Below are 21,606 nucleotides of genomic sequence, written 5' to 3' on the forward strand. Positions count from 1 at the left end.
ACATGTACTCGCGGAGTAGCGCTTCGACGAATACAAAGATGTCGGAAAATGGTTCGGTAAACAAATTATTTATTGGGAAGGAATCCACAATTTGTCTGAGCGAAATGTGTAGAATCAAAAGGGAATTACCTCGAATAAAATATTTTGAGATTCTCCTGATAATTATGTGTTTTTTTTTCATCGAAAAAACCGGACGATTTAATTTCGCACACCTGGTACATGAGTAACTATAGAGGCACTGTTTCTAGCACCATCCTTGGAATATTGGGTGAAATGAATCATTCAATGTGTAACTAGTGTTACCGAAAAATCCAGCAATCGACATTAGTCTTCTTTCACATGCGTACCGGGCCTGGCGAAAACAAACTTATCTACCATTTGTTTACAAAGCCAGTCCTGAATGACTTAACCCGGCAGCAAGAGTGGCTGCCGCCGCTTCGGGAAACTGACGCGTTGTGCCCTTCTGATCCGAGACCTGGTGATTGGCTCTGGTGACGAAATACCTCCCCAAGTAGACGACTGCTCGGCAGCGGATTTTTCTGTTTCGATCAAGTTTATTTCTCTGCTGTTATTTTTTTTTTTTGCTTACTTGTTGCGCTTGCTTCTTTCGCGCGTGAATGAGTAATCACCTTTAATTACGAATCAGCGGACATGCCTCCCCATCATCTGATCAACGGTGGGGCCCCCGGCGCGACCGAACTTTCAGCGACTTCTTGCTGTCGCCTTCCAGCATAAGAGTAAACAATAAACAGAGCGTGTTAAGCTGTGTTGAGTAATACTGCCGTTGTTGTTGCGCCCCCTCTGACATTAGTCTCTGGCGAACGATCTGCATACAGGGAAACCCTGATCCATCGGGAAGATTGGAGGTGTTTTTCGTTAGAATCATTAGAGTCGGGAATGGGATTATGAAATACAAATTACGATAGTTCTAGGAACAAAAACTAGAGGTGGGTTATATCTGTGATATAACCGCAAGGTGGACGTAGGACTACCGTTGGCTTAGTGAACATTTGTTTGAAGTTGCATCTCACAATGAATGTGTGGATATTTTGAGAATTTGTTCTTCTTGTAGATGTGAGAATAATCTACGAGATTGTCCTTATTGTCAGTATGTATCTCTTTTTCTAGAGATACATACTGCCTTCACACAGGATTTTATATTTGTCAACATATAAAAACAACAACCCCCACAACCAGTGATGGCATTTTCACTGAAATGATATACCCGCGCGGGAATTTCATGCTTAAACCGAGGATACAGTCATCACTCACCAACAATCTTCCGAAAAACACTTACACATGTCCACGTGATGTGAAAATTCCATGTTTTTGTTTGAATTTGAACATGATTTTCGCTAGTGTTGAATGTCTATCCCAAACACGAACAATGATACCCAAACCTAAACATGTGAAAACAAACACAATGTTTATAATTCAAGAACATCATGTACAAACATATCACCCGATGTCGCAGTATTCATTGCTTTCGTTTGTTTTCATGCACGGAAAGAAATTATTCATCCCAAAACATTTCTTCGTAGAATACTTTTTCACAGAAACGAACTTGAAATTTAGCTCGCATTTCAAAAATTGCACGAACTGAGAGGCTATGAATTCATGCATATTTTGCAAGTCTGATAAAATAATCCTTGGTTATGTGCAAAGAAAAAATTCTCTGAATAGAAAGAATCTTTCTATGAGATTTTTTTTGCGTGCATGTTGGCAATTAAATTCTGGGGAGCCGACTGCACAGCGGGCGACGTATTTGTACTACTGACCAAAAAAATAAATACCCAAAAATTAGTTTTAGATGCAACCTTCAGCGGCACACAGCAGAACCAGCAGAGAAATTTCAGCGGCTAAAACACACCATTAATTTCTCGATGTTATCACAAACTGAATGAAGGAAAAACCTAAAAGCTACACTTACACTGCACTACATTCATGCGATTGCATCATCCTTTCTTCTCCTCTTCTTCGCTCGTTTTATAGCTCGGGTCGCGATCGTCGCGAACAAGCAGTATTGGCCATTTGTATTCAAAGATCCAGCCAAAATTGTTGCTCCCGTGGTCGAGTGGTTAGCGTCACGCCTAACATTTCACTGCCGAATAATTCAATTTTAGTATTTGTTCAGATAGCTAATAATAGCGAATGTTACATGAATTCAATATATAAATTGATGCGTGCACTAAATAATGATATCAAATGTGAAAAACTCTGATTTCAATCGATGTTTATTTTGTTCAGAACAGAAAAAGAAGTTTATTTTATTTGCCCAATATTTTAGACGAAGCACCCATTGTCATGATAGGAAAGTATTTTTTCCATGTCAACATACCAACACACCACGCGTTGAGTGGTGGTGGTGTGGTGTCCAATTCGCTTCTTCTACTCTACGCACTGCCGGTGCTTGGGGTGAAAATGCAAGAGAAACTGTACACCATGTTCGAACATCATGTGAAACATTGGGATTAAACATCGTATGTCCAAACATATTACGAATACAAACATGTCACATTTTCAAACATAAGTACGAAAAAATCATGTTTGTACTCAAACACAAAAGTGTGAACAGTAGCGTGGACATGTTTATCCTGGACGCAGTGTTTTTTGTGAAACATGAAAGACTGCTCACCAAGGAGAAACCATGCGCTATTCCTATTCACCGGCGAATATATAAGTCTGTCTGTGTGCGCTTTTTGGGAGGAATCTAGATGCGAATGAGTCACACTCTCTTACACTCTCTTTACTCTTGGGAGCTCGAGTGTGCGAAAACCTATATCCATTAAAAATTTTAACAACAAAGACAATTCATTCAAGTGTGTCTGTTCTGTTAATTTCAACGGCCTTCAAATGTCTACGGAATCTTGGTATCTCTAGCAAACGCTCACTTTTGGAAGTTTCGTCTAGGAATTTGTCATTTACAGAATCGACAATTCCGATCCACTGACAGATGCTAATAACATGTGCCGAGCTTGAACCGCTCTTGTTATTCCGGATGAAAACAGCCGATGCACTCCAACATTTCTGCCATAATTCCCGCCTCTTTTGTTAGCCCGGGACCGGAAAGTTTTACCTAGCTTGGTTCTCTTACGACGATTACTCTTCTCAGTAACAAATCTGTAATAGTTGAATTGTAATAAAACCTTTTGGATGTCCTTTCCAACCAGATTGTTCATTCAGTAGCAAGAAAAATTTCCAGCACATTGAGTTTGGCCACAATGTTATTCCCATATTTTGATATTGACGTTTGCTCTTCAGTTCTTGAAATGACTTTTCGCATGCGCAGTTGCCAAAATCGAACTTCTGGCAGCTTCCGGGATAGGAGTTTTCAGCGAGGACGGAAATGGGAAAGGTGGCAGACATCTTCGAGATCGTAAAACTATCCATGTTCTCCAAACAGACCTGGTTTGGCAGACCATCTGCACCTGCGACTGCTTTCATCGCGACCGGGACCGTCAGCCAGGACATATACATCAAGCCATTCCAGTTTTGCATTCCACCGAGTTAGCGACAACTTTTTTACAGGTTTTCTATTTCTGGCATAGGTGTGGAAAAGTCTAATAGACTAATTTTTGTTCATCATATTGGGTATTTACATCTTTTTTTTTCAAGTGATACATTTCGCTTTTCATCTTCGGTGTCTATATTATTTGAATTCACGAATTTTATTCCAACTCGTCTTACGAGTTGGCAGCACCATCTGAGATAGTAATGAAACGTTGTGAGTGTAAAGATACGAGTCATTTGAAGTATTTGAAAAAAATTGGACTAATTTTTGAAAAAAAGCCAAAAAATGTTTCTTTATTTAAAAAAATGTATAACCTCAAAAACTATGATACCTAGAAAATAGCGATCGAAGGATGCAATGTAGGAAATTGTTTAAATTTTCATGAAAAATACCATTTTTTTTAAAAACAAATTCCACTGAAAAAAAAAATCTAATTTTCAATTCATTTTTCTCAAAAACTTTTTTTTTAATTCTCAAAAAAATATATATGAATAGCCCTTACAATTTCCAACAAATCGACCATACATCGTAGGATGGGCACTTTTACAGGGAAAAAGTTTTTCTAACAACAACTTTTTTAAGTTTTCTTTGAAAAAATTACAACAAATCCTAATTTTGTTTAAAGTCAAGATGGCGATATAGTGTGTTAGACAATATTTTAGATCTCATCACAATATGATCTTTTGTCGAAGATGTCAATTTTACATCTCTTATAGTTTTTCGAATATGAGACATTGTTGTATGAAGACTCCTTAAAAAATAATGTTTTACTGGTAACATTTTTGCGTGTGAATTCTCGCGTTTGACATGTTCTCGACATGTTTCTAAACAGAAAAAAGTTAGCAGAGCATGTGGATCACGATAATTCATACAAAAAAATTTTACGAATTAAACGTTAATCGTATTTTTTCAAAGAAAAGCAAGAAAAAGTTGTTCGTGAAACTTTTTCCATGTATAAATGTAATTTCGAGTTTTGTTTTTCGAAAAATCGTAATTAAGAAACTATAAGTTCTACAAAAAGTTGGTTAGAGAATGAAGTGTTGGAAATTATTTAGGTTTTCATTAAAAAATTTCAAACAATTTTTTGTAAAAAAGTTGAAAATAAAAATTTATCATTCTCGAAAACATGTGTTTTTAAAATTCTGGAAAAAATATACAGAAAAAGCACTTACAACTTCCAACAAGTCACTCATACTTTGGAAGATGGACATTTTTACATGGAAAAAAATTTCCGAACAACAACATTTTGTTGTTTTTTTTTAAACTATTAATGTTTAATTCGTAACATTTTTATGCAAAAATAATCGCGATTTACATATTCTGCTAACTTTTTTCTATTTAGAAACATGTCAAACGCGAGAATTTTCACGCAAAAATGTTACGATTGAAACATTATTTTTTCAGGAGTCTTCATACAAAAATTCCTTATATTCAAGAAACTAAAAAAGATATAAAGTTCTCATCTTCAACAAAAATTCATATTTTCATAAGATCTAAAACTTTGTCGAACACACTATATCTTGACTTTAAACTAAATTAGAATTAGTTGTATTTTTTTCAAAAAGAAAAAAGTTGTTACAAAAACTTTTTCCCTGTAAAAGTGTCCATCCTCCGATGTATGGACGACTTGTTGGAGATTGTAAGGGCTATTATATATATTTTCCGGGAATTTAAAAGAAAAAAACGAAACATGAATTTTAATTTTTAAATTTTTTCATCGAAATTTGTTAAAAAAATTTTATTTTTTATGAAAATTTAAACAATTTTCTACATCGAATCCTTTAACCGAAAGTTTATAGGTATCATAATTTTTAAGTTATAATTTTTTATAAAAAATTAAGAAAAATGTTTTAGCTTTTTTCAAAAATTAGTCTAATTTTTTTACTCACCATTAGCTTGGCTGGGTTTTTCGCCAACCTCCCTCGTTTTGGACTTGGATACTGCTTCACGTTAGAGAATTTTATTTTTGAGCCTTAACAGTTAATGGATTGTTGATCCAAATTGCTATGGGAGTATAAGATAATTCTCATTAACGAATTGCACAAACGGTTGAGAGAAGTTTCTGATTGCTGAGAGCAAGATTATAGATTGGGGGATGTGGGGTCTTTTTTCCCGGTTTGACCACAGGTATTATTTTCGTCACTTTCCACGCAGATGGATAGTAATGAAGCTCCATACATCCGTTGAAAATGTTGGCCAGGAGCAGTACTTGGGAATATCAAATTGACATCGATCTTTTCATCTGAATTTCAGACAACATGCGATCATTATATTTGTTATAGTCATTATATTCGAGATCCCAAGAATGAACCAACTCCAAGCTCCACAATAACAGAAAGCCACTGATAGTTGGTTCATTCACTATCGTTCATTCCCTCTATCGTTCTGCTCGGCGTTCACGGAATGTAAACAATAGGAAATATCCGTTATTTTGGCATTCATTGGTATTAACCCTTTGCGGTCGTTTGTTTGCTCTCAGCCACCACAGCAAAGAATGCTACTAAATACTTTATTCAACGATGTAATTGTTTACATTTTTTCTAAACGAATTGTAATGTCTAGTGAACTTTTTCACGAATGTATACGGAGTTTCCATGAACAATCGGTAACGGTACTCGGTATAAACAAAATATTATAAGTATTGAAATATAAGAGGATCTCTTTGAAGGGACATTATTTTCGACCGCATCGTTCTCGGAAACGAAACGGTAAAATTCTTTAACTAAGACAATACAGAACTGAAAACTCATAATAGTGTCAACAAAATAGCGTAGCGTTGCGGAGTTTATAGAAATCGACAGCGTAAGCCTAGGAAGAGGCTTTTTTAAGTTCGAGCAAGTAAGATTTCTGTTTCAGTTAAAATGCTTTCTTTTTAAATAGTGAATATGCAATTCCACCCAGTTCTATGATGAAAATTAAACAGCAAATTCAAATTGGTTTAAAAAAGACCATGCAAGATCGCATAACTAAACAAAAAAGTGAATTCAGTTGCAGTTTGAATAAAATTATTTACGAAACATCTAAATGAAAATCGTTTTTTTAAAATATTACAATGAAAACATCGAAGCATGCGAGTCTACAAAAGCTCACTTATACATTGTTGGCGGTATATAAACGAAGACATCTTTGTTGAGCTCAATGATCATTTTACTGGCCAGAGTCTTTCGCGTCGAGCATGTTCGCTAATCCTTAGAGACTTCTGTGAATTTGATTGCAGATCTTGCTCTCTTGTTGGCATTTACTCTTGAACCACTGATTTGCGTTGCCAGTTCGGGGTAACATCAGAAAAAAAACTGACTTCAGAATAAGTAGAGTACTATCTCAATGAGAAAATCCGACACTTGTCTGTATATTAAAAATGGTCAGTCACAAAATTCCTGACAATTCAATGACAATGAATGAATGTGAATGAAGTCTCATAACCCGAGCTTTAAAGGAAGCTCAGATGGAACAGAATGAATATGAATGAACACAATCGTAAATTTGTTCGACATCGAATGAATGATAGTAGTATCGAGAAGCAAAATAAATAAGCGCTGAAAAAAAATAGTTTTCAATATTATTCAATAAGCTCAATATTTCCAAGCCATGACTAGAAGTGTACAAATTTAATCATTAAGTTTCTTAATAATGGGCTACCGTCAAAACCGGGGGCTTTAATATTTTTATTCAGTTTGATGGCTGAGTGAATCATATTCATTTTTCGGTCATTTGGACGGTGCGATGGTATTGTGTCATGATTTTGAATGCAATACTCCACTTGCTGCTCAGGTGGACTGCGGTAGACAAGACCAATATTATGCGAGCGTGAGAAGTGTTCGCTAAGTGAGGTACCTTTTTTCTGTAGATGTAATTGTTTGTAATTTGCAATGAATCACCTTAGGGCAGACCACAAAATGTCTGTTTTCAAATTAGAGGAAGAAGGAAGAGGTCTTAACGTTCAAAACCATGTACTCCATGTGTAACGCTCTCGGTTTCGAAACTTTGAACTTACACCCCAGTACGGAATTGAAAGACATAGTCTTACGTCAAAAAAGTTGATGACATTTAATGTGAACCTACTAACCCACTTGAAGGCACCCAACGCCAGCAGCTCCACACGCATCTCTGTTTGACCGACGAATGCTGGTTTGGGGTTTATGCTGTGGGTAAGTTACCCACGCCCTTCTCGTCAGTAATTCCGCCCTCGCAAATGGATGATGTAAAAACGCATCAACTAAACAAATATTATCGATTAGAGAGAGGGAAAGAGTGGTCGACACGCAGTGGAGACAAACATGTGCAACGACAGTAATTAATAAGTGATACCTTCCTATTCCCGGTTACAGTTCCTGGTCGGAATTGAAACAGTGAAACAGTGGTTTATTTGCGAAGTGCGACACCGAGCGAACAATGCTATGATCTGTGAATCACGTGCCCATGTGTCTGTGTGTGTGTGTGTGTGTGTGTGTGTGTGTGAGGAAGAGTTCTAAATAATACCGGCGGCCGCCAAATAAACCCAAGTGACTAATAATAATCGATTGTGCCAATAGTGAATAGAGAGTGGTGCCGACGGAAGGCTGAAGGAGAAAACGCGAAAGTTAGTTAATATTCCGCACGGTGCTCCGTTACGATTGGAATCGGCTAGCCAGCCAACGAGTCGCGAGTGAGTGATTAATCGTGTCGTGGATCTTCCTCGATCGTCGTCGTCAGCCTTCGACTTCCCAGTTCACACAGCGTCTCGCGTGAAAGGCCTCCAAAATTGCGCCGAAAACATCGTTCCGAATGCATTTGCCCTGCGGTGCAACCACGGTCACCATTACTCCGAGCAGTGCGACCGACGCCAGCGCGACGCCGACGGCTCCCACCGAGTGGGACATCTACAAGGACGAGGAAATGCTGGAACCACCTGCCGGCGGCAACAGCAGCAGCAACAATGCGGAGAACAGCTCACCCAGTCCGGGAGGTTCTGGGGACCTCTGGTGGATCGAACGGTTGGTGATCGAAGCCCAGCAGGAATATCCCGGAGAATTAGGTAAACCATTTCCTTATCTTCCTCATTCAAGCAACAAAAAAAAAACACTAACAGGTTGGTTCCAATTACATGCTACCACCTTGAATCGATATTCTAGGAATCTGATTCATCACCATCTCGATTGATCGAGACGATGCACAACGTATTCGCTTTCAATCACAGCAAAAACAACGCAACGCCGGACGCGTTCGGATAGCTATCCGAAACCATACAACATTTTATTAACTTTCTTCCCCAACTGATATCGATGCACCCGAAAAGTTATTCTGGTTCATTTTCACCTCTTTTGTGAATGGAGATGGGGTCATAACGCGAACGAAAAAAAAATAACTCTACTCAAGCATTGTTTCACCTTCTTTCATTTCATATAGTTTCATGTTTTTTTTTTGTGAGCTGCCTCATTTTTTCTGCCCTTGTCCTTCTTCCTCCGGTACATGTTTCTGAGGGTTTCGAATTTCATATATTCTCGGAGAAGCGGCCAGCATATATTTTCCCTCCACACGGCACACGGGTTGGCGGCCACTCGATCGATCGAGGTAGCGGGAACAGCGAAATGAACTTTTGCCGTAACTACACAATATTCAATACCCCGGCTGTGGTCTTGTGTTTCTTCTGGGAGTTTGCTGCGTCGTCCCGCCACCCACCACCATCGATACTCTTCCTCCAGGGTAGCAAAAAAAAATTGGCCATTCCCCAGAGTGGCGGCCGAAGGCGGGCGCTTTGGTAACCGAGAACCGAGAAGCGCGTGCAAAGAGCGTAACTGAATTAGCAAAAGATTGATATTTTTGGACGGATGATGGACGGTCCGATGATCCGACCGATGACCGATGGGCGAGATGATTGGAGGTGTCGCGCGATAGTTTGGGCAAAAATGTAACTGGTTCTGCGCCCGTCGTCGTCGTCTGGCTGTCTGGTTCAGTCTGTCCCAAAATGTTTAGCTGGATAAGGGCAGGTATTTGAAGTATCGGTTTTCGAATCTCGCGGCGGCAGAAGATTCACAATATTAAGAGCCTGCGTATAGCCATGGGGTGTTTGCATTCGACACATACGATGTGTCTCGAAGTTTTGGCAGGAGTACCCCCGCTTACTCTTCGGTTCACAGAATTATCCTACAGATTTCTCATCCGTTGCAAGATCATGAATCCATTGGTGATTGATAACTTCGAAAATCTACTCCAACTGATTCCTCAGTCAAGTTTTATGTCTTTATACCATGAGTACCTTACCCACGACGTGCACCCTTCACCAGGCATCTCCAACCAAGTTTGCTTCCCATACTTTTGCAATTCCTCTGTCATTTTTGATCTGTCCATGCGACAAAAAATCCATGGAATACCAGATCATCTACGCTCCGATTATATTCCGCCGATATTTTCGGCAGAATATGGGAAAGTTAGATCGGATAAAATGTTCTTTGCTGACGGATCATTCATAAACGGGTCCACTGGCTTTGGCATCTTCAATGAAAATTCCAGTGCCTCTATCAAACTCATAGATCCTTGTTCCGTGTATGTCGCTGAACTGGGTGCGATATACTACGCTTTAGGGATCATTGAAACATTGCCCATCGACCACTATTTTATTTTTTCAGACAGTCTCAGCTCAATAGAGGCAATCCGCTCAATGAAGGTTGATAAACGCTCATCTTATTTCCTAACAAGAATAAGACAACTATTGAGTGTTTTGGTCGAAAAATTATTCAAGATTACCTTAGCATGGGTTCCCTCTCATTGTTCGATTCCGGGGAATGAGAAAGCGGACTCGCTAGCTAAGGTGGGCGCTTTAGAAGGCACACTTTTTGAAAGGCAAATTGCTTATAATGAATTTTTCCACATTCCTCGTCAGTACACGCTCGTAAGCTGGCAGCGCATGTGGAGTGGGGATGAGTTCGGTCGTTGGTTACACACGATTATCCCTATGGTCTCGACGAGTGCATGGTTCAAGGGATTGAATGTAGGTCGTGATTTCATTCGCGTGATATCTCGGCTTATGTCCAACCTAAACGCGCATCTCTATCGCATTGGGCTCGCAGCAAACAATCTTTTATTAGTCAAATCATTTCATTCGATACCGATATTTAGGCGAACCAGCCCAGCAGGCTGAAAGCCTCTCAAACAAAGAATAAAAATAAACCGATATTGAGGGGATCACAAAAAATACATACACCTTTTTGATTTACACCCATACCTCGCCTTACGGCCTCCGATTGGTTCCACGAAACTCGGCCGCAAAGCGAAAAGCCGTATAAGGAATCAATTATTCTAATACAAATTCATACAAGTTCAATCGGATCGGTTCCAAATTTACTAAATTTGTAACATGGTTTGTCATTCAAATGCAAAAATGTTTTCTTTTCATTTTATTTAAATCAAAAACACGTACATAACAAGTACATAAAATCCATAAACCATAAACAAAAATGAAACAACTTCATGTTACATAAAATATGTGTATGTATACAGCCATTCCTTGCCAAACCGATATAGTGGTTCTCAGATTTTCGTTAAATTTATCGTAAACCTTATCGTAAAATATCAGACTCTTATGTTTTATTTCTTCATTAGGGTGCCAATTTCCATTTTAGGGTGGAAAAATCATTTCTCCCCCTTTTTCCCAAAAATGACTTTTTCCAAAAACTTGTGAACTACTGGACATATAATGTCCAGTAGTTCACAAGACTGGCTAATTTTAGCCAGTCTTAAAAAAAGATATTACTGTTGATGCACAAAGTCATTTTTTTGAAAAATGGGTAAACATTCACATACCATCCTAAAATAGAAATGGGCACCCTTATACTTGAAAAAATACGGGTCTAACATTATCTGACAAGGAACAAAACTACCAAATTTAACGAAAATCTGAGAACCACTAGATCGATTTGGCATGGGATGGCTGTATATCGACATCGAAAAACTGTTTTTTGCCGTTATAGCGAATCATTTTAGGCCGTTAATCGAAAACGTGTCTTAATTGAAGAGGGCCGTTATAGCGAAACGCCGTATAAAGAGCAGCCGTATAGCGAGGTATGGGTGTAATGTTGTTCATAATATAGTGTGTTCTCCAAGTCAAGCCATTCATTACCGGCGGCCAAATTGGATTTTTTAAGATAATGGAATACACAGTATTATAATGACAGCAGGGATAAAGGTTTGTTCCGAATTTCAGACCAATAAATCAAAAGGAACGGGGTCAAATTTTTATTAATGAGGGACAACCCAATTACTTTTTTAATACGGTTTCATTCAACTTGACCTGTTTGTATGTCTGTATACAAACAGGTCAAGTTGAATGAAACCGTATTAAAAAAGTAATTGGCTATTTTGTTACAACGGCCATCTTGTATTTGAATTTTCCTGAATATCTGTGATCTACTGGTCAAGCCCCTTACTAGATACACATTTTGATGGGGTTTGTTTTGAGAAAATATGTTATCCGCCATTTTGTGGTTGCAGCCATCTTGGATTTGCATTTTTTTTATATATAACTGTGTTCTACTAGTCAATCCCGTTCATTTGATACGTATATTGATTGGGTTTTGGGAAAAAATATATATCACCATTTTGTTGCGGCGGCTATTTTGGATTTGCATTTTTCATAAATAACTGTGTTCTACTAGTCAATCACCTTCATTTGATACCCATATTGATGGAGTTTTGAGAAAATATGTAATCCGCCATTTTGTGGTGGGGGCCATTTTGGATTTGCAGTCCTCATGAATAACTGTGTTCTACTAGTCAAGTCCTTTCATTTGATATCCATATTGATGGGGTTTTGAGAAAATATATAACCGCCATTTTGAAGCGGCCGCCATATTGGATTTTTAAAATCATAAAATACGCAGTTTTATAATGACTACAGAGATTAAGGTGTGTTCCATCATTACCTTATTACGAATTACCTCTCGAGAAAATAGAAATTTCAATGAATGCGTTATTCGTAACAATGATTTCGAGGTATCCGAAGCAGTTCGTTTTATTTCTCGCTAGATTGGGTAGCTTCGTCTAACGAGGAAACTTTTTCATTCCTGTACTGGGGTGTAAAGCAGTGCGGTGAAAATTCAATCTCAATCATCATCAAAGAAAGTATTGCTCGATCGTTTAGAATTGGTTAACTTCGTCAATTGAGATCCGAATGGGTTCATTGTCAAACGAAAGCAATTCCTTCTAATTTGAATATAATGAATGCATTGAGTCAAACGAAAACAAATGATTCATTTTCACTACCTCGGCTTCCCGCGTTGAAGCACGGTTTATTCATTGTCGTCAACATTTCACCTTGAAAACTGAAAGAGCTCAGTCAGCCTAAGTTGATTTATGATTGAACATGTCCGAGATTAGATTCACAAGTGATCAGTGTCTTAGAATATGAACAAATATTCACGAGTAGCGAATATGATTTTATTTCAGACTTTTTTTCAGCTTGAAACACACTGCCCTCATTATATTGATGACAATAACAAACGAGTTCATTTTGTTCATATCGTTCATATGTATGAGCAAGTTTGCTATAATGAATGAATGCGGCATTGAGTGGGGTTCAAAACTTCACTGTTATTTATACTTTGGATATCAAAAGCAACAAATTGATATCCATCACATTCGAAACGATATTCGTTATGGCATTGATTTTGAGTCAAAATTCAAAAATAAAAAAAATAGTCAGGCTGGATCATTTAGAGAACAAAAACGCAAGAGTTCGATGAAACGAACTTTGCAAGAAATCGCGCGGGATTTTGTTTGGCGAGACGGTAACAATGGCATAAATAAAAACCAACCGCACACAGCAGCCTCAGGTTAAAAGTAAACAACAGCTGATATTAATTTGGCTAAAATGAAATTAAATTCTGGCATTTTGAATAATCAAGATGAAAATGACACTGGGTGGAAAAATAATCTTCGAAACATTTTCAAGAACAAAAGTTGATTTGCTCATATTCACAAGTTGTCTGGATTTTTGACGTTCGTTTGGAATATATAGGGTTTTTGATACAACCTAGCCCGAAAATCTATACATTTGAGCTTAGCGAAGATGATGTTTTGTCAACACTACAAGTGATGTTTCTAATTAAACAGCGATACAAAAAAACTTCACGGGCAATGCCAGGGAACAAATAAAAAAATCTACAAAAAACTGCTATTACTGATAAAGTTAACATATTTAAAACATTGAATTGAAATAGAATCGAACTTAGAATGGAATTTAGGCGAAATACCATTCTTTCTCGAATTTTGTTTCCAAGAAGAGAAGGTGTCCACGTGGACAACAGGGAGAGGGATATAGACAATGTCCACGCTTGTCCACGGAGGGGCAAGGGGTGCTTTTTCTGTCCACGTGGTATGTGGACAGCCCCTAAATACTTCATAAGTAAACAATTTAACGGATAAAGTAGGAATGTTTTCTGCATTTTCATCGCTGCTTAAGCTGTCGGGAAAGTGCAACAAACAACACGTTGCAAACAATTCGGCCTCTATGGGCTGGTTTCCTTATTCGTTCCTACCTACATGTCTTTTTTTTTTGCGCAAAAGGCGAGTAGATGCGTATTAAGCATTAATCTAAATTTGCCGACAGCAACCACTTATCAGTTGGCATAATCACAGGAAAGTAGATGACTTGGAAGATGGCGACACTCAATTATGCGCAAAGTTTTGACGAGAACCTAGGATTAAATATTGATAAAGATTTTATTGAAATGGTCGTTGTCCAATCATTTCATGCTCAATGCGTGTCTCTACCATGTAGGTCTTGCCATTATTAAATTATGTGAAAGGTTGATGTTCTTTATATACTTCTTCCTAAAAAGTATTAATGATTTAAATTAGCAAACTACTCTTCCCCAATTTAAATTGTATGTTTCCCTTCCCTATAAATGAGCAGCGCCCGTTGGGGTCAGTTTAATACAGGAGCCACACAAACTCACGGTCGTAAGATATCTAATCTGCATCACCTCATCATATGATTATTTCAATTATTTAAACTTAGGTTGAGAAGGCACTAAAAAAATGATGGCTTCTTAACCTACTTAGTCAAATTAAACAAACAAAACTAAAGTCCTACGGCAAGCTTCCGTCCGCACAAATCCAGCTACTTTTCTATGATATTATATTTGGATGAAATGACATTAGCTCAGTAGAGTTTTTTACGCAGTAAATTACTCTCGGATTTGTGAGGTGCGTGAAAGACACAACGTTCTATCCCTCGCAGTTGACAGTATAACAGTGATGTTGATATTAATACTGGCAGCACTAGTGAATCATACATCGGGCATCATTTCCTCTCACAACAGACAGCTGTCGAGGCGGTAAGTCATACTCAATATTTATTCCCTGTGTCGGATGATTTCGCTGTAGGTTTATACTGACGACATTGAGGAACCTTTACAGTAAATATATGAATGCTTCACAGGATTATTAACGGACAGCATACCGCGAGTCCACATGAGCCCACAGTAAACTGAACGCGAGAATCGTTCATTAAAATGTTTATTTTCAACGATTTGCCTCGAAAGCCTATATCAAAAAACGATTCACGCCTTTCCACATATATACAAGCACACACAAACTTTTAGATGACTAAAACTAACTTTTTTTGTGTTCGTTAAAATGAATGTTTGAAAATTTAGAAACTACTTTTTAGCATCAACCCTCTAAACCAAAATTTTTTATTCGCGTGAAAAAACCATAGTAGATCATATTTTTGATGAGAAAATCGAAAAAAATAACTGCAATTTTTTAAAATCGCGGATTTTGGACAGGATTACGTATTTCGGGAACATATTGGGGTACAAATTGAAAATCTAAAATCGAGCACATCGCGAAAATTGTCCAATTTCAAACGCTTATTGCGCAGTCATTTCTTGATGGATTGATGAAATTTTTGCGTCAATCGATTTCAGCACTCTATAACAATTTTTTATATTGAAGAAAATAATATATATCATGAAACTAACTATCGACCAATTGAAAAATCTCAACCTCCATCCTAACAGAAATACCCACTTCTGATTGGTCGAAATTGAACACACATGCGGCGAGTCCCTAACAGAGACATCAAAATCAAGCTGCCTGGGGGAAATCGGCATTGCAAATACATGAAAGTAGGGAGAGCTTTTGTTCCTACCGAAATGTATTCTCTAACAGAGACATCAAAACCAAGCTGTCTGGGGAAAATCGGCATTGCAAATATATGCAAGTCGGGGGCATTTTTATATTGCAAGTAAGGTGAGTGATACGATTAATTCTAGCAAATAAAATTTAAATTTGGAACTTTAATGCTGGTTGCTTCGAGAAATCTCATATCAATGACCGATGTGTATTGTGAAAAATTTAACACAAGTATAAGTGTAAAATTGTATATGGTAGCAGTTGTGTTAAAAATGACTTGATGTATGAAACGATTTATTTCAATTTTCATAAATAAAAACCAAGGTGTTTTCCCGCTCGAGAACGGGTCGTTTGGTTTAAGCTGTCTGTTTTGTTGTGTTCATTTTCACCCAAGGAAAGTTTATACGGCGAGAAAAATTGGAAATGTGAAGAAATATTAGAAAAAGTGATTTCCCATATGCTCTACATATAGTATTAGGTGTTCTTCTTCTTCTTCTTGGATGGCACTAACGTACCCAGTGGAACTTTTGCCTTCTCAACGTAGGTACTACTTGCGTCATTTTTATCAGTAGTACTTAGTTGAGATTTCTATGCCGGATAACACGCCTTGAATGTATTCTAGGGTGTCAAGATCATGAATACGTCGTGAGAAAATTCTTCGACGAATGAGTTTTGAGTTTTTTTTTCTTTATTTCATCCTTACATAACACAGGAGGTATCTCGTTTAGGATCACAGAGGGCGGTTTTCATCATATCTCATTCCATTTCGGTATCTTTTATCTGATACGCACCATCCAACGACTGTTTACCATCCCTCTGTGATCATCACTCGATCAACACTGGTGGAGTGAAAAAACAATACTCAACAGCCAAACAAAACGGCCCTTTTCAGGGCCACCAAATCTTTGTCAAAGAGTTTAACGATGTAATTCTTCAAACATCTCCAATATCAACAGATAGCCTAACGGATTCCTACGTCAACTATGCGGTCGTGTCTCGGACACAACCCTCCTGTGACTTTTTTATTTATACCACCAAACCAGTAATCCGCCTTAAGGTGAAGGTGGAAGCTAGCCATTGTAGTAGTATAGGTAAACCTTAAACCTGGGGTAATAGTGTTTGTGAGAGAAGAGCAAAGCACACGTAAATAGATCAATTCACCTATCAGACTGTGTGGCGCTTCATTGACACGAGTCTTTGAATACATTTGAAAAAAAAAACAAATAACAATTCAATACTAAAGTAAAATGTATGAACGATATGTTCCGATGAACAATTGCAAATATAAATATATATAGAAGGTGCATTTGCATATGATTCTGATTATACGCGAGCGTAACATGAGCAAATTTAAACACATGCGAATTGGGGCACTTTTGGTATGAACAAGTTCTTCCGCATAGTAACTCGATGTTGATAATTCCTTAATATTTTCCTTCGTTGATCGTATTGTTTTCACATATTCACGTTGGAAAGCCTTAACCCTTCTCTTCGTTGGCCGAGACATTTAGATTGAATTTAATACTTTTCCGTTTACTGTTTTTGAAAGCATAGGCAGCCGTGGCAGTGTTCCGAGCTCTGCAATACAATTTTCTTACCCAATGTTAAAGTTGCTAAAACTTACATTATAGACCCATTAAACGTAAAAATAATAATTGTATTGATATCAACACAATTTTATTCTATTGATTTTCATGACATGGGACGCTATGACTCCGGAATAACATTTTATTGAGTGGTTTTTATAGCTGTTTCGATGATGTTGTTTGGCATCAGTGTCGAAAAAATAACGATGCTTCCACCAACACAAACAAAACCATTGCAGAAGATTGAAAAACGAAAATTTAACTTTCAGAGCACTTGCTCGAGTTTTCCGACGTTCTTCACTATACGGTGCGAAAGCAGATGAAAATTTAATATCTTGTGAGTAATCGATTAGAGTTTGGTTGATATTACTTGATGGGAAGTGTGCGAAAACGATCATTATCTTCAGACTGTTTCGCAAAATTATTGATTTTCGGGCGAGAGGTGAGGGAGGGAGATGAAAGAAATGAGAGCCATTGTGGCAGCCATTTATGGCTAGCTTCCACCTTCACCTTAAGGCGGGGTTGGGTATCTCAGAAAATCATTTTTCTTTTGAACTGCTCGTAGTAGCTATTCTTTATTATGGAAAGCATAAAAACAATTCTGGTTTGGCTGCAATTGTAAATTGATGTCGCATTGAAGGTATGTGACTCGCGTTTCCGATGTGCATCTCGGGTTTTTGCAAGTCCTCTTTCCGGAGTATCTGGAAAATGATCCATTCTATCATGCCTGACATCAGAGGGTGGAACATATGCTACCTTTGAAGCTAGTATGGGTGAACATTGAAAATAATGTCTGAATAATTTTTAAAAAATCCGTGAAGCCCGTCTAAAAGCGGGGTTAGGTTGTAGAGGGATAAGACATGTTAACTACCAGCTGGCTGGGACAAGAGGTAAAAGAAAATCTTTTTCTCCTTATTTGATTTTGAGAGGCTTTAAACTCCGCAGTTCATTCGTCTCTGGAATTAAAATCCAACATGAAGGGTCTTATTCACGTATACACTTCACGGTGAAAATGAAATGAACGGCACGTCATTGAACTTCGCTTTACGAGTTAGTGAAGCGTCAAAGATAATAAAGGGTTTTCAGGCAGAATGAACACTTTTCAAATAGAATTTATGAATGAAAATTAACTTCTCCGTATCAAATAAGTGTTCAATGTGAATTGAAAACTTTGTTTTTTCAAGTGGTAAAATAATCTCTTGCAAAAATTGTATCAGAAGATAATTTAATATTATAATGATAAATTTCAGTGGAAAACTAATTTCGCATCCAGACGTTTACACCGTACCGTTTTCATCGCGGATAAACTTAATTTCATTTTCACCGTATAGTGTATACGGAAATAGGACCCTATTTCTTTCCGTATCTGTAACTCGATGGATGAAGATGGTTTGTTTCATGCTTATAATCTACTCGAATGGTTCAATGGTTATCAATCAACTGATCAGTCCTGCCTCTCGAATTTTTTTCTTTCTTCATATGCAGTTGTTAACGATAACTTTATCCCCACTCGTATCCTCAAATCAAATAAAACTAACAAACCCTGGTTCATTGGTGTAATAATTGATCGTAGTTGCTCTCCGTGATTGACCTGAACCAACCAAATTGCACAAAGAACGCTTGGGACTAGCAAATCATACACGTTGTGCAATATTCGGTGATTCAAGCTTTGAATGGTCAATAACGACGCCGGCCACGTCCTTACAGTCACCAGCGGAAGGGAAGGAATGTTAGTATGACATTCGCCGCCCGAAGGCCAGAAGGGTCGCCTCTATAGCGTGGTTCCCTAGCGTTTTTCAAGGAAGGGATAGTTGTTAGTGGGAGGAGGTAAGAATCAGGATTCTCTGCGGTAAGTGATGTGATTATGTAAATGCTAAATATCGACTACTCGACTGAACGAAATTCCGTAAATCTGTCACAACTCGCGGCAGCAATTAGGTATCCTGAGAAGGAAAACCTGTCAAATTGATTGAACCGGCTACATAATATATTATTCAACGCACGACCTGACATCTTAGATTGGCTTCGTAAACTGCAAAAGTTATGTTGATGTTGATTTTCTTGAAAAAAATACTATTTTTCCGATTGAAAAATGTTTATACGAAAACACTGAAAATAATCTATTTGTACTAAAAGTCCAGTTTATTCTGCTAGACGCAACAACTTCACATTAGACGTATAAATCGCCCAAGAATTTCCTCTATTTCACACGATACCTGCAATCAATTTTAGTATGCTTTCTGCAAAGATATTCAAACAATGTTCTACTGACGCGTATATCCTATTTTTTATATTGGACGCATACATAGAGTCTAGTTGAGAATATAAAAAAAACCCTATTCAACGCATCCATTGAGTATAAAGTATAGGAGAAGTATGTAATACGCTCCCCCTAAGCGAGAATGGATTTATCTTGACCGTGTTCTTAAAATTTAAGGTAACAACTACGTCAGTACGTAGATTAGTTAACCCTCAGTTATCTGTAATCGTTTATATATCGGACTCGATTATATATAATCGCAATTTCACTTTCAACGTTAATTTTCGAATCCAATACATAATCGAATCACAAAAAAGCTATTTTTCTATTAATGTTTGACATTCATACATTAATGAAAAATTTGTTTTCTTGAGATTCGATTACGTATAGGATTTGAAAATAATTGTTGAAAAAAATGGTCGACTATATATAATCGAGTCCGACCTTTATGTGAAAACAATTGTTTGTGTGATTTATCGAACATGATTTAGAAATATAGTGATGGTTTGCTTATTTTGTTCATTATTATTACATTTGAAGACATTTAGTCGTGCCATGCAGAGATATTTGAAAAAAATCATCTGGCATCCCTCACATACAAGCTATTTCTCTCGTGAGAATGTTTACGGCCGAAAGCGAGCAAATTGCCCCGATCGAGGGTATGCCATACTGCCCGATGGTAAGCTGATGCGGAAAATATATGAATCTTATAATTTTCTTCATCTGAGATATTCACTGGGAACTCGACTCATTAAATATAACCCACAGTTTGGTTGAATCGGTTTCAAGCAGCAAAATCCTTAAAGAAATGATGTAGAAAATTACATCGAAAATTGCTTCCAAAGAAAATTATTTTTCTTATTTTTTAAAGCATGTTACAAATGTAAAACTTGCATGGTAGGATTCTATCATTGACTAGCACGATTGCCTATATCCATTGCGATTCTATTCTTGCTGGTTTACGGGAAAATCAGGCGGGTCAAAATTGCCCGGCAGGCGCCTTTTAGACGCATCTCCTCTATAAAGAAAACAGAGAATGAAAAACAACTTAGCTCTTTGTCTCCTTTCCGCTCGCGTAACGCGTGCTCTCTCCCGATACTTGACCAATAAACTGCACAGCAACGCACCCGAACGCGTAACAACATGAAACGGACTCTTTCACTTTTTACTTGGTTTGCTTCATAATTACTTGAAATCACTATATTATTTTGGGGAATTTCCACATTGCTAAAACACTTTCCAAAATTAATTCAGATGGAAGAACTACTTCGGACTGGCCAAGAAACAACGTTTTGCCTAATGAACTACAAACACTCTGATAAAAGAGAAAAATTAAACCGAAAAAAGTAGAAGATTCTGAGCCTAGGGGCTCGGACGGAAGTTTGACGTAGGACTGTGATTGTTTAGAACACTTGGTTATTTCAAATGAAATTCTTTTCATTGTTCAGAAATCTGTTAGTTTAACTCTTTTGAAACTCTAAATAGTAGCCCAGAAAATTGACGTTTGTTGTATGTACTCATAACCTTCAAACGGTTTGTAACGAACAAAGAAAGACAATAACCTTCTGGCAGGAAGTTCAACTGTACAACTGAAAATGATTAATGAATATCAGTGCGACACATTTGTGAATATGTGAATCGGTAGACCAAAAAAATATATCGTTCTTGATTACATTGAATATGAAATTTATGGGAAAAATCGAAAAAAACAATTTGAAAATACTCACGATTTCGTGATATTTGAGGTAAAATACACATGAAATCATGAAGTTGCTTTATTTTTATTGGATAGCTGTGGTATTGTGATTTTTTCCATTGTCTTATTCTTATTATTAGTCTTATCAGGCATCAGGAACAGTAACTTTTATGAGAAATAATGTTCGTTTGCAGACTATCTCAATCAAGTCGTATTGGTTCTACTGCTCAATCTATCATAGAAGGAATTGAGTCATTGAGAATTATGAATATGAGTGATGAAGAATATTAATATTTCATTTCGTTTCATTTTTGTGATGCGATGTAATGCCGATCTCCTCCTAATTGATGAACGATCACTGTATGGGTGACACTTTCCTCGTTGCTTTGATGAAATCTTGCATGCTTTGAGTGATGCATGAAATCTTGCATCTGATTAC

General features: G+C 37.4%; 1 protein-coding gene across 6 annotated transcripts in view; it reads left to right on the top strand.

Annotated features, from left to right (window-relative positions):
- LOC129762626 (protein lozenge) overlaps positions 1-21,606 on the top strand; it is a 125,277-nt gene that overhangs the window by 15,324 nt on the left and 88,347 nt on the right. For 3 of the 6 annotated variants that reach the window (XM_055761075.1, XM_055761080.1, XM_055761077.1), the window contains exon 2: positions 7,840-8,525. In XM_055761075.1, the coding sequence (XP_055617050.1) occupies positions 8,276-8,525 (250 nt within the window). In that variant the 5' untranslated portion in view covers positions 7,840-8,275. The remainder of the gene's footprint in view (positions 1-7,839; positions 8,526-21,606) is intronic. The other 3 variants (XM_055761078.1, XM_055761079.1, XM_055761076.1) reach the window with 2 other exon arrangements.

The sequence above is a fragment of the Toxorhynchites rutilus genome, chromosome 1 (assembly GCF_029784135.1).
Source record: "Toxorhynchites rutilus septentrionalis strain SRP chromosome 1, ASM2978413v1, whole genome shotgun sequence".
Taxonomy (NCBI): Eukaryota; Metazoa; Arthropoda; class Insecta; order Diptera; family Culicidae; genus Toxorhynchites; species Toxorhynchites rutilus.